This window comes from Nymphaea colorata, chromosome 1 (genome assembly GCF_008831285.2).
Source record: "Nymphaea colorata isolate Beijing-Zhang1983 chromosome 1, ASM883128v2, whole genome shotgun sequence".
In the NCBI taxonomy this organism is placed as follows: Eukaryota; Viridiplantae; Streptophyta; class Magnoliopsida; order Nymphaeales; family Nymphaeaceae; genus Nymphaea; species Nymphaea colorata.
Genome location: NC_045138.2, coordinates 17,791,056 through 17,805,048, shown reverse-complemented (window position 1 = coordinate 17,805,048; position 13,993 = coordinate 17,791,056). Strand labels below are relative to the sequence as shown.

The 13,993-nt window shown below is 38.2% G+C and overlaps 1 protein-coding gene across 4 annotated transcripts; it reads left to right on the top strand.

Annotated features, from left to right (window-relative positions):
• Positions 1-3,780: 3,780 nt before the first annotated feature.
• Positions 3,781-12,588, top strand: LOC116258083 (peptidyl-prolyl cis-trans isomerase CYP63-like). Of its 4 annotated transcripts, none has more exons than XM_031635206.2 (14): positions 3,781-3,955; positions 6,138-6,242; positions 6,373-6,427; positions 6,573-6,661; positions 6,900-6,924; positions 7,821-7,859; positions 7,938-8,055; positions 8,262-8,398; positions 8,472-8,817; positions 8,927-9,060; positions 10,420-10,645; positions 10,724-11,122; positions 11,212-11,292; positions 11,972-12,588. In XM_031635206.2, exons 2-14 carry the CDS (start codon positions 6,165-6,167, stop codon positions 12,375-12,377), a joined length of 2,133 nt encoding a protein of 710 aa, XP_031491066.1. In that variant the 5' UTR covers positions 3,781-3,955; positions 6,138-6,164; the 3' UTR covers positions 12,378-12,588. The 4 variants fall into 4 exon arrangements, with proteins under 4 accessions (XP_031491066.1, XP_049933801.1, XP_031491050.1 ...); XM_050077844.1 differs by having other exon boundaries at positions 3,783-3,955; positions 6,154-6,242; positions 8,472-8,838; XM_031635190.2 differs by having other exon boundaries at positions 3,783-3,955; positions 8,472-8,838.
• Positions 12,589-13,993: the final 1,405 nt, after the last annotated feature.

Sequence of the window (13,993 nt, the reverse complement as noted above, 5' to 3'; positions counted from 1 at the left end):
TTCCCTTTGAGGTTCCGAAACAGCCACGCACCTCAATGACGAAAAAAAAAACATAAGTTTGGACCATTTCTCCTAAAACTTGAAAAAATATCATACTAGAAAACTACCAAAATGCCACTCTAATAAAAGGTAACAACATGTTGTGGCATGTTAACGGTATACCATAGAAAGTGTTCTATTCTTTCACACTCCTTTTGATTCAGCCCCTAAAAAATGATATAATTGCTTCATGGGCACTAGAGCCCAAAAAAGTTATATACAAAGGGTGAAACTATTGCTTTTTCACACTTTAGGAGTGACAAAATGATATTTTATAAAAATTGTATATGAAACTTGAATAATTCAAATATCTGGAGAGAGAAAGGGGGGACTTCTTCCTCGTTCATCAGCAAACTTCAATGTTTAATTTATGTGGACTAATTTTTGGGCAGACTTGTGTATACATAGTTTGAAGTTGAACAACAATGAATATTAAATGAAGACAGCAATAGAGTGAATTATTTTAGCCCTTAACTTAGTTTTGTTAAGATCAAGTTGTTACACTCTCACAATCAATTAAAGGCATTCAGGACCAAGAATGCCAACTACTCATTCACTACACATATGCTTCTTCAGTATAAACTACCAGTTATTTTCCTAACATTAGTATCTCTCTCTCTCTCTCTCTATCTCTCTCTCTCTCTCTCTCTCTCTCTCTATATATATATATATATATATATATATATATATATATATACACACATTTTAAATATTTATCTAATGCTTCTTGCCAACAATTTTATTAATCGTCTGATTGGCTGGCCAAAATAATTTGATCAATGTGATTCGTACGACTTATTTAACAAGCATTAATGCCCCATGGGGTGCAATATCATTTCATTATCAATAAGTAAGAAGGACGTGCGGAGGCATGGAAATTGACCTAACGAGTCACTATGCAGCAAACTTGATGGGTCAAAAATCATGAAAACTATGGCATAGAATAAGATTATTAATGAAATAACTTTGCTAATCACCTCCCCCATAATTAAAAAAAAAAAAGGTGTCCACGTCTTCCCTCGCGGCTCTAATTGATGTTTAAGATTAGGAATCATAAAGTTCTGTACATATAAATAAATGAAAAAACATACACATGGACGTAAGATGTACTTCTTTGTCAAGTTTCCATCGCACTTTGGGCGGGGAAGCGAGCTCTCTGTATTCTTCTCATCCTTGCCATCCACAAAGCTGTTTTGGGATGTCAATGTACTATGGTATACCTATCAACTAAAGTGTCATACTGCTATTGTTTATAGTATAGAATAGTAACGTCTACGAGAATCAAACAAACAATCAAACTATTATCTACCTGCCAACTCTGCTAGGTACACTACGCCCTTCGGACAAGCTTCCCTCACACTTGAAACAACATGTTGTCAAGACATATATCACACCCTTTATATTTAATATTTAAAAACATAGAAATTTACATAAAGGTAATGTTTCATTTCGACTATGTTAGATGAGTTGCAGAAACAACAACAAAAAAAAAAATCAGACTGATGTAAGTGGTATAAAATCTTATTTGCACGTCTAAATTTATGATTTTTTTTGTGAATTCGTAATATTTTGAACGTACATGTGATATCAGCATTGTAAACTACAGCAAACATAAATTCGTGAAATGCTAAAAACGAAGGATGTGGTAAAACCTGCTAAACAATTTATCCTCACCGGAGAATATTAAAATCTCAATTGGTCGCCATCGGCCTTTCACTAGTGATTCTCTCTCTCTTGTTAGTGTTTCCAATGTTTTTGTAACTAACCACTTGCAATGAATCAAATTTGACAAGTCATATATATATATATATATATATATATATATATATATATATATCTCATGATTTTATTAAAAAAACATGTAATTAAAGCATGATGTGTGACATGAAAACTATGTTTAGGACCATCTATACTATTGGTTTAATAAATTAATCATTATCTTTTTGCCTGGTAATATGAAGGATTAACAAATCCTCTCTCTCTCTCTCTCTCTCTCTCTCTCTCTATATATATATATATATATATATATATATATATATATATATATATATATATATATATATATATATATAATAGTTGCGTAAATTGAATGTGTTGCAACGTATAATTCCAACAATTGGGATATATGTTTGATATTGGTATAGTATATGGTCATGGTGGTTTAACTGAAATATGTTTTTATAGTTAAGAGAGGTTATTAATTCATGGACACGTTTCACCACTTAGTAAGTTCTCACCAAGGAAGTAATGTTTCTAGGAGACATAAGTATATTTTTGTTGGTCATTTTGTTATAAATATACCATTTTTTTAGGCATGCATCTTCTAAGTGACCTATTTATAGCTAATCACATGCATATTTAGTCATGCATCCTTTTATTCATAATGATGGATCATGAAAACTTAGAAGTGTAAATAAAAAAACAAAGAGAGCTCTTGATACAAATAATTCGACTTGAAAATGATACTCGAATTTTGCTGTGTATTTTGTTCATGGTAATTGCATGGAGATGGTATTATTCTTTGAAACTAAGCGTTCAAACTTAGGTGAACTTGAGTCCAATTATATAAGGTAGCACAACGACATTCTGGTTGTTGTTTTATGGTTAATTGAAAATTTGTTAACTATATATTTAGCGTCTCAAACAAAAAAATTTCTAGCGATTGTAAAAACCTTTTTAAGTTCGTTATGATGCTTAACGGATTAATGCGTTTCAGTTTAAATCGTTAATTCTAAAATAGTTTTTGTAGTGAGATATAAAAAAAATTGTTTTTTCCTCATTATTTGGGTTGGGTCGGGCAATTTATGCCATTCCGACCCATTTTCGTATCGGATGAGCACCAGGTACCGGTCCATACAACAGTAAGGTGTGCGGAAACAATGCGCTTCAAGTCCAGTGTTATCGGAATCAGCCCGAAGCATCCGATTCGATTCCTGCTGCTGATTCAAAAGTGCATGTTCACTTTTGAATGCTTTAAATATATTTTAAAAGTTTATCATTTTAGCTGTTTTAACATTAATTTTTAATGACTTGTCTAACTTTTCTGGCCGATTCACTGAATTGGCAGCCTCGCATAAACAAATTTTGTAACGGGCTGTTCAATGTTTTTTTTTTTTTTAAATTTTTATTTGTATATTTACATTATCAAATATTTGTTATGTTACCTTTAGATATAAAAATATAAATATGTGAACGAGTGTCCCTTCAAAAATTTTTTTCTGCCACTGAATTTTCCTGAAATGAATTGGTTTGCGGGCCGACACAATATTAACAACCCGTATCAACCAATATTAGTTATTTTCTTTTTTTTTACATTCAAACAAATTCTTAAAAGTATTTTAAAATAATAAAAAATGAGAATTAATGGACTACCCATTTTGGCTGCTATCGTTTCGGATTCCATGCGGATGAGACGAGACGGAAGGTATTGACAACACTGATACGGATCAAATCGTATCGGGAGGCTGGCGCTTACCCTAGACTCGTGTCGCATGGTGTGGTGCATGGAGCAAGTCACTGGCGGTGATGGTGAATTCGGGAAGGAAAAATATTTATCGCGAATATGGTGGGCTTCAGAAAAAGACCCGCTATATGATATTGCCACGTATTGTTTTCTCCTACGTGGCGCAAGATAAGAAAGGGGCTTGACTTTTACACATCACTCATGCACCCCATCAGCGTATGCCTTTCAACACGGCAGAATAAATAGGAGGTCCTTTTTATTTCCCAGACCTTATTTGGCCGCATTTTTTTTTTCGTGTCCGTTTTTATTTCCGGGGATGAGAGGGTTCCAGAGTTGGGGTTTTTGTTAGGTTTTGTTCCTCTCCTTCGCCACCGTGGTGGGGAGGGAGATTCCCGAAACCCTAAGGAAAGTCTCTCGATCTGCCTCTGCCGTCGTCCGCGCCGTTGAATCCTCGTAAGTTGCCGCCCGGAACCCTAACTTGTTCTTCTCTGGATTTGCTCTCTGAGCTCCGTGTTTGCATTCTCTTTTTGTTTCTCCGAGCTGCTTCGGATTCCCGGACGAGCTCCTCGGATTTGGGCTTCTGTTCATGCGATTTCGTTCTTGTTTCCGTTTTGCATTTGCTGATGATCGATGCTCTTTTTCTTCGTCTCTGTGTGCGCGCGCGCGCGCGTGTGTGTTTGTTTGTCTGTGTGCAAGAGCTAGAGGTTTTGTGGTATTACTTTTTAGGATTTAGGCATCTGCATTTCCGCCTTCTCCATTTTGCCGGTTTCTCTGAGTATCTTCTTGAATGAGAGGATCTCCTGTGTTGATTATGTAGTGGTTATGCTTTTCTTTCTTTATCGACGCTGCTTTTATTTTTGCTTACGGGCACGTCTATTGACACTTTTGCAGTTGGACAAACCTTATTTCGTTCTGTATTTTGCTTTTTATGTTTCTTTCTTTTTGTTGGTTTTTGTTTTTTGAGTGACGACAAAGATCATGGGAAGAGAAGTGTTGGTTGAAAATTCGTGAAATATCGGTCTTCTGATAGTGTTCGTATGGTGAATGAAGGAACGTTAAAGGACATATTTGTGGTTGTTACTTGGCTGTGTCCCTTTCCTCTTTTGAGCGTAAAAGGATTTTTTGTTCTTAAGTGGTGTGAACTGTGAAGTAGTGGGGGAGAAGCATTGTCGTGTATTGACTTGTCTAGGCTATGGCCTCATGTAGAAGCGTTTTATGAACCTAAGGACCTCCCGCAACTCTGCACTGTGTTTCTGATCCTTGCGTAAGCTGCAATTTGTTTTTTGGGCCAAACTATCCATACCATGAAGATTGCTCATAGTAGTATTGTATATGTTTGCTGCTGTATAGTCTTTTAGGATCTAGGATTTGTGACTTCATGTACGTGTCGTAACTTGTAAGAAGCTTTACATGAAGGCAAAATTTGGTTGTGACACAAGTTGGCAGTGGTATGTGTTCTTTTGTTTGACCAATTCACCATGCGACATCAATGATTAGTTGATCACTAAAATGCATCAATTAACTAAGAGCTGAGGGCTGGTACAGTGATCCCTAACTGACTGCAATGTGTCTCAGCTGTTAAGTATGTTATGCTTTTTCTTTTGGTTTCTGATGCTCCTCTGTGGTTGTTTCTTTATCTGGAATATCTTTTTGCTTTTGTCATCTTTCATTATATGAGGTGAATGTTCATGGATATGTTGTTATAAATCATTAATAAAATCATCTAGTATGTGAACTTTGTGTGATATAGAGGTAAACTGGTGGCTCAATGTTGTTGCTTGTACGTGTGACAAACATGATACTACCTTTGATGCTTGTGACTTGTGAGGCATTTGGGTGGGTATCACGAGAAGCCTATGTACTGCATATCTTTAGTTTGATTTGCATGGAGTGCCTTGGGGCTTGGGGTAAGTAATTAGCCACAAATTGTAGCCCTCCTGGAAACCTCCTACTGAATGTTCATTCCTGACGCTCTTCATGGAGATATAGTCGAAAGTTTTGAATGCCTTCTAAGCATATGGATACTCCAGTTTACACAGATTTCTGTGCTATGTCTGGGTGGGGGGTAGCATCTAACAGTTTCTGAGCTTGTTCACTGGAAAGCCTATAGCTTCACATGGTTTTATAGGTTGTGAGAACGGTCCAGCTGACCTATGGTCTGGGTGTTAGCAAGTTGAAGCTTTCATTACCTGTTAGAACATGTATACTGAATCTTACCTTATTGGATGCATTGGTAGCTTCCACCGCAATGTTCCAAAATATTCAAAATTTCGTTCTACCAACTAAGCGAAACAATTGTTGGCTCAGTGAAAGCTATTGGCTTTTACTTCTGAAATTTTGAGTTAATGATCTGATAACATTTGTGTAAGATGCTAGTGATACTGGAGTTATTATCGATAGGTGAAGTTCATTTGCTGAAGATGTATATGATTTTTGTGTGATTACTTCATTAAGTGAATTTTCTATTGGTTTTGAACAGCGTAAAGTAGCATTATAGTTTCAATGCTCCAGTCATTTCCCTCAAGTTCATTAGTTATTTATTTCTTGATTGTTGTGATTACATCTGTTTGTTTTTGTGTTGGTATTGTATTGTGTATAACTTTAATTGCTTTACTTAGTGCTTGGTGTGTCTCAGTGTGAATCTCCTACAGACCTAGCCAAGATGGCTAAAAAGAAGAATCCTCTTGTATTTCTTGATGTATCTGTTGGTGGAGATCCTCCAGAGAAAATGGTGTTTGAGGTGTGTTTGCAAATAACAGCTACTCTTTGATATCTTAATTTGAGCTCCCAATCCGTATTCTTTCCTCTCCTTCTCTTTTCCAACTATAGTACTATGATACAAGACAATGACATTGTTCTGGTGTCTACAGCTTTTCTCAGATGTTGTTCCGAAGACTGCAGAAAATTTTCGTGCACTTTGTACTGGTAGGTCTGAATTGGCTAGTGACAAATATTGAAATAACACTTCTGGGAACTGTCTTTGTAAACCTTTTTGCAAAGAGAAATATTTCTGCATACTTGCTTGTGTAGAGGATATCTCATTTAAGAGGTTAACATGTCATTTTCACAGGTGAGAAGGGTATTGGACCTTCCACTCGAAAGCCATTACACTACAAAGGATCTATTTTTCATCGTATCATTAAAGGATTTATGGCCCAAGTAAGTTACTGAACTTATATTTTCTCAAGCATTGTTAGGGTTGATTCTTCATGTACCTTGTGCTTTTATTTCAGCTACTGTGGATAAGTGTCTCTGGTGTTTTTTGTTACTGGTGGTCCATATAGTTGTTAGTTTATTGATGTAGAAGACGCATGTACGTGGTTATTGTTTCTGTTACTGTTTCTGCAGCTTTCTGCCTTTTGACACTTTTTAACAGATACCATTACCTTTTATGCAGGGTGGTGATTTCTCGAAGCGAGATGGTGCGTTCTTTATATAGCTTTGTACTCTTGCTCATGCAGTACAATGTTACTACTTCTAGATGCCGTTTCTTTGTTTCAAGTCATCTGCTGAGTAGTAGCTTTGATAGAGTGTTATATGCATCAAAACATTCTATCCATATTCTTTTTTTACTAAAACTCAATGAAATAACAATTTTGCTAAGCAAGACGAATACTCGTTGCACCCTGTGCTCTCTTTCTAGAATGATTGTGTTGCATCTGGATTACTTGATTTATGGAGCATCCTGTCTGTTATTGGGATCTGGTTCAAACTTTAAATCAATATAGAATCATTAAGTTCTTGGTGGAGATTGTGGCAGTTAGTGGTTTTTCTTTTTCCCCAAATTATTGAATTGATAGTGGAAAAATAAGGAAAACAAAAAAGATGTGGAAAAACACAATATTCTGAAACATTATCGACATTATTTTATTCTAACATTTTTTGTGAATCCTTGAAAGGATCATTTTATTATATTTTAAAATTTTTTGTTGTCGATCCTTTTAATATTAAACAATTTTTGTTTTCTAGCAATTGTTAGCTTTCTCCATAATTTTTTTTGTATATTTTGTAATTGAATTCCTGAAATTTTCTTGACAAATCGAACTTTCTGGTTAATGCTTTTGTGACAATGTGTGTTTATGGTATAAGTTTCTCCTGTTAATACGTAAGAATGGCTTGTCTGCAAAAACCTGAGAATAATATGTCTGACAGTGGGTACATGGAAAACCTCTGTGATTGTTCTGTTTGCTATGTGGCTAATTGTTAGCTGGGAACTGACATATAAATGGTCAAACCATTTATTTTTTTAGTGGCATAGTTATAAATAATCGTATTAAGTTATATGGAGTTATATGAGACATACTTCTTTGTGCTGCAGGAACTGGTGGAGAGAGCATTTACGGAGGGAAATTTGCAGGTCTGTCATCTGTGTATTCCTGTACTCTTGATGTGTTTGTCACTTAATCCTTGATGTGTGTTATTCCTGTTCCTTCAGATGAGAACTTCAAGCTGCAGCATGATGGACGTGGTTTATTATCAATGGCAAATGCTGGTCGAGATACAAATGGGTCTCAATTTTTTATCACTTTCAAATCTGCACATCACCTTGATGGGTAGTTTTCTTGTCTTACCTTTTCTATGGTTTATTACCTGTTTTGTCGTTTCACTAAGATTTTTTTATATTTAACTGCTGTCTGCCTCGTATGCTTCCACATCTTATTCTCTGGAGACAAAATTACGCTTTGGATTCTGTACATTGGGCTTTTTTTTTTTCCTGTCGTGATTTTATTGATTTCATTTCATGGTATTCTGCTTGCAGTAAACACGTAGTATTTGGGAAGCTTTTGCAAGGAATGGATGTTTTGAAGAAAATTGAAAATGTTGCTACTGTTCAAGGAAGACCATCTATGCCTGTAGAAATAGTTAATTGTGGTGAATTCTCGGAAGATGCCCAAGGTGCTGTTGCTACAGATCCTCGTTAAGCTTTTATTGCCATTATCATGATCCTGATCTTTTAATGTTTCTGCAGAAAAGAAAAAATTAAAAAAGTCGAAAGGTGCCAAGTATTCTTCCTCTGAAGATGATAGTTATGAAGAAAAAGGAAGGGGAAAGCGTAGAAGGTCTTACAGAGAAAAACGAAAGAAGAGGAGGAGAAGACACTATTCTTCTGACTCATATAGTTCTGATGATAGTGATTCTGACTCATATTCTTCAGACAGTGAAACTGATTCATACACATCTTCATCAGATATTAGCACTTCCAGTGATGATAGGCGCAGGAGGAGGAAGAAGTCTTCAAAAAGAGATAGGCGTAGGCGCGAGAAAAGAAGGAGGGACAAGCGTCGTGAGAGACGTAGAAGGCGGCGTGATAGAAGGTCAAAACGCAAGTCAAGGCGGTATATGCTTTTCTTCTGTTTGACATGTTTTGGGCTATTCATAATTTCTTACAAATGGAGATTTATTCATCATTAATGCTGCTTGCAGGAGCTCAGAGAGTGAAACTGATTCAGATAGTGACAGTAGTGGTGAAAGGAGTACAGACAATGAAGCAGATGGACGGGGTCCTGCTAAAAAGGCCAAGGCTGTATCACGCCCTGTGGATTCACCTCATGTTCATGGTATATTCTTTTGTAGTCTGAGATTACTATTTATTGTTTAAGAGCATAAGCTAAAACTTTTTGTGGTTGAACTTTTTTACTAACCAAAGATAATTGGTCGTTGGGATGGCAATGCTTTTTAGCATGAGTTTTTTTCCCCTTAATATATATGTTGGAACAGATCATGTTCGGTGGCAGTTGATTGGTGGTACTATGTGGAGGAGGTACCTTGTTGGAGAAGGACAAGAGAGAAGCTTAGATGGCTAATGGGTGAATGTGTTGGACCTGTTGTGTTTGTGTGTGTCTGAGAGAGAGAGAGAGAGAGAGAGAGAGAGAGAGAGAGAGAAAGAAAGAGAAAGAGAGAGAAATTTGGTGGTAGTTTTGGCATCGGGCTGGAGAATGCTTGTACTGTTGTGGAGGTTGAAAGAAGCTGAGTTAAGCAAAAAAGCAGATCATACTCTTTTTAAAACAAGTTGAGCAGGATAGTAAATGGGTGTGGAATGTGCGTCCTGGTGCTTGTATAAACAAGCGTGACATAAGTTTGTGGTGGTCTAAGACTCTAAGGAAGCTTCGTAAAATGAGCACATGAAAATCAGATTTTAGTTTTTAGAGTCTTAAGACGTGGGGACCTTTTACGCTATCATTGTTCAGTAACGTTGGTTCAATTACTGAAATGTAAATTAGTCAACTGGCTGTTTTCTTGTTTCCCTTTCTTTACCATTATCTGATTGAGATCCTGTCCTTAATTTTTCATCTAACACATACAATTTTTGGCTTTGAAGTTGCTGTTCCTCGATATTTGTTGATGCTCGGTTCTTGGAAGAACTGAGTTATGTATTCAAATAGGTTGTCTGGGTTAAGTCAAGTTGCAACTTAATTGAATTGGATTCTCAATCTGACAAGAGTTGGGAGTGTCTTGCTAATGTTAGGTCCTCTGATCCGCAGCTTGTTTAAGTAAAAGGTGTCCAGTGAAGCGATAATCTTTCTCAATGTTGTGCATAAACTGTGCCTTTTTTCTGAAGGAAAGAAGCTAGATAGGAGACAGATATACGATTAAGATGTCAGTGCTTAAGTGATCATGTGATTGTCTGATGTATATGTGGTTCTGTGCTTTGCATTGGCTGTTCATCCAGTTTGGCTTTATGTATTTTCTTTTCCTATTGCAATGAATGGTAGTAATTGTGAGTCTTATGTTCACGTATAAAGTTTCTGTATTTTGTATTTATTGTGCACTTATCGTTTTCTGTGATGTTGATTGAATGTACGTGACTTCTATTTGAACTTCATATTAATACTTGAAATAGAATCCTTTTACATATGATGACTGGATTTATTCGGAAGTGTTAACCGGTGCCACAATGACTACTTTTTCTTTGGTAGGTAAGGAGCCCCTCTCACCTGGGGATAGACAACCAGTGGATGAACACCAAAAGAAAGAAGAAGCCAAGGTTATACAGGAGAATGTTTCGCAGGAGGAGGGAGAATTTTCCCGAGAGAATGGTGAACTTCCAGATAATGGGAATGCTGCGGATGACAAATTGGAAGTCAAGTCAGATAAAGTTATTGATAGGCATTCTAATTCCGATGATGACTCTAGCAAATCAAGGTCCAGTCCCTTGGGTTGTTTGTGACATTCTCATGCTTGCCATAGAGTTACTGTTGGCTAACTTCTCTAGTGATACAGGAGCCGATCGCCTAGTCCAAGAAGAGGTCGAAGCATGAGTCCGAGGAGCGTAAGCAAGAGTCCTAGTCCCAGCTTGAGTCCCCGAAGAAGTCCCAGTAAGAGCCCACCCCCACGAAGTGTGAGTAGGAGTCCAGTCAGACCTGCCAGTCGGGGGAATCGCAGGAGCTATTCAAGAAGTCCAGTGAGGACCAGGAGCCCTGTGAGGAAGGCTCCTACACCTTCAAACCATCGACGCAGTTTGTCAAGAAGTGCTTCCCCTGATGGCTCTCCCAAACGTATTAGAAGGGGTCGGGGCTTCAGTGAACGATACTCTTATGCTCGTCGCTATCGCACTCCTTCGCCACCAGATCGTTCTCCAGTACGTTATCGTTATAGAGCTCAAGAAAGAGAGAGAGAGAGGTATGCAAGATGAGTATTGATTTACTATTTTTTTTGTGAAATAGCTTGTGGTGATATGAACTTGATCTTGAGTTTTCTCCTGTTTTCAGGTATTCTAATTACAGGAGCTATCCTGACCGATCTCCTCCAAGACGGTATCGAAGTCCGCCAAGAGGCAGAACACCTCCCAGGTCTCTCTCTCTCTCTCACTCTCTCTCTTTTCTGTCTCTCTCCCCCTGTCTTCCAGCATCACTTTGAACGGTAGCTAGGCTATACGGTCTTGCACTTTAAAAAGTGGCAATAGAAGGTCATGGCCGCCTAGGGCCTTTGGCCTATCATTATAAGGGTGACCCCGCCCGCTGCTTTCATGTTCTGATACTGGAAGCATTAAGAACCAAACCAAACCACCAAGACTTCCCTTCCACCGAACAACTAGGGAAACAGAAAGGCAACCCCAAGACAACTAACAAAGGAAATACGAATAGAGAAGCAGAATATGGCAGTCAGAAGTCATCCAAATGGAAATTTTCCAAAAAACAAGAAACGGGGAACGTATATATTCTACCTCTTGTATATATAGATATACATGATGTACACTGTTTCTTCTACCTCTCCTTATCTCCCCTTTTTTTGTCCCTAAGATTGGTGGAATTTTGGGAAGGAATGGGCTTGAAAAACCAGTTCCATTTTTTGGACTGGTTTTACTTGTAACAAACTCAAATTTTGACATAATATCGCATGCGAGGAAATATGTACTAACTTTATGTTTTAAAAAATAATCCTCCCATTTCATGCACTCTTTGTTTTTAGCTTTAGAAATTGCATTAGATGTTTCTCGTGCTGTTATAAAAATTTCACTTCCCTTTGCAGATACAGGAGTAGGAGGAGTCGAAGCCGTAGCAGGAGCCATAGCCGGAGCACTGGACGCAGTCCTGGAGGTTACCGTGGTCGTGCTAGGGATCGTAGTCCAAGCCCTGTTCGGAGCCGAAGTCCTGTCGATGAAAGACCTGCCATGAGCGATAAGCTGCGACCTCGTGTTGGTTCTAGGGGTGGTAGCCACCCTTCGGACAGGGGAAGATCATTATCAAGAAGCAGGAGCCCATCTGCATCAGGATCTTCTCCAGATGCCAGACCTCACAGCCGAGATAGCAAGGGCAAGTCTAGGTCTCCTCCTAAAAACGGTCGATCTCCCAGCCGCTCTCGATCAAGCTCCCCAGATAGGAACAAGGGGTTGGTTTCCTACGGGGATGGAAGTCCAGATAATGGGGCCAGGTAGATTTACTTTTGAAGTTGTTGGTGACAATTTTAGATACCACTGTAGCTTTTTTTTTCCCCGGCTTCATTTGCCAGTAATAGTCCTTCCTGCAGAGTCCGTACTTTGTATTGCATTGGCTTATGTTCGTTCCTTTTTCCGTTATCGGATCTTGTTGGTAGAATGTAGATACGCCCATATTTAAGAAACCTTTTGTCTGGGATTTCTTTTCAAACGAGTACTTTGTTTACCGTTTTCAGAATAGCACCTAGTCTTGAGCTGAAAGCTTGTTACTGGCTTGTCCCCTTTAAGCGACTTTTAAATGGTCCCTATTGGGGCTGGCACACTCCTGTTGGGGAGTGTTTCATATGTGGTTCAGTGATGCCCGCAGTCTGTGGTGACATCATCAGACGCTGCATGTGCCCGAAGTGAAGGCCTTTTATTTTATGTTTGGATGAACCCTGTTAGCTCAGCGTGCATGATAAAACATGGACCAGATGCATTGTTATGTGTTTCATAGTAATATATATTAAGAACGTGTGTGATTTGGGTTGTCGTTGGAGTTGCGTGACAAGGATCAAGCCTTTTGTTTGGTTCTTCTAGTTGAATTTATCTGGATTAATATGATTCCTTGTTTCGTTACCAAGAAAGCGAGGACCTGATCTCTTTTCTTTTATTGGGTTTGCCAGTTTATTCTAGACGCGATTGGAAGGCGCCGGAAAACTTTTGCTCTCTAAGATATTTTCGCATTACAAAATCGTCGTTCGAAGGCGTGGTCCTAATTATGTGGTCAAATTTATCTTGTTCGTCTTTAAGACATTGTCCACTACATTCAGACAAAATTGTCATAACATGGACAAAATTAAGTTAAAGGGTCCAACCACTTTCCCTTCACATTTCCTTGTTAAGAATGTGTGAGAACTTCCATCGCTGCCTTATGGCTGAGGATTTATATTCGGATTCTTTAAAACGACAACTCTCTATAGCTCGTTTAGAGGATCTGATTCAGGGTCTTCTACATGACATTCGGTACATTATCTTACCACTTATAGAAGTGCACTGACAAATTATAGGTGAGTTTTAACAAGTCTTCTCAATGCAAATGCTGAAGAACCAAACCATGACGACATAAGTTTAGTGGATACGTGGGGCTGAAAACACTGCAAGTTACATGAAATTTTAAATTGGCTGCAGATAGGAAGTGCGCGCAAAATTGTGTGGGCTGAGTGGAACCATGGTTTCCCGAGCTACTTCTCATACTTGAGTGGTCGAGCTTCCAACGTCTTACAGAAACCGACCTGTTGGCAGCCATCATCTTCCTAGTCTTACAATAATAGGGAATTTTAGTTGATTGAAATAAGAGGCCATCTTGGAAAGCATCCCAAAGTATACGGGGCAGGGAACACAGTTTCTTAGTTTGCTCATCACTTATGCACGTCTTTTACTTGTTCTCTATATGGGTGTGCTTTACAAAGCTCTTTTGGCTTTTGTCTTGTTTGTGCGGATGTCTTAGGGCCTCCGAGTTTCCTCTCTATCATAGAAGTGTTGCCGTTGGCATAGGGGTTAATCTAGATCACCTTGTTTTAAGCGCAAACTTTTTGAAGAACAAGTCAGATTCATGACAACAGGTTCGGTTATAT

Bases quoted from the DNA above. Each gene is read 5' to 3' on its own strand.
- LOC116258083 (XM_050077844.1), top strand. From the start codon at position 6,165: ATGGCTAAAAAGAAGAATCCTCTTGTATTTCTTGATGTATCTGTTGGT. The intron at 7,860-7,937 runs GTCTGTCATCTG...CTGTTCCTTCAG, and splicing joins TTACGGAGGGAAATTTGCAG to ATGAGAACTTCAAGCTGCAG. The intron at 8,056-8,261 runs GTAGTTTTCTTG...TTCTGCTTGCAG, and splicing joins TCTGCACATCACCTTGATGG to TAAACACGTAGTATTTGGGA.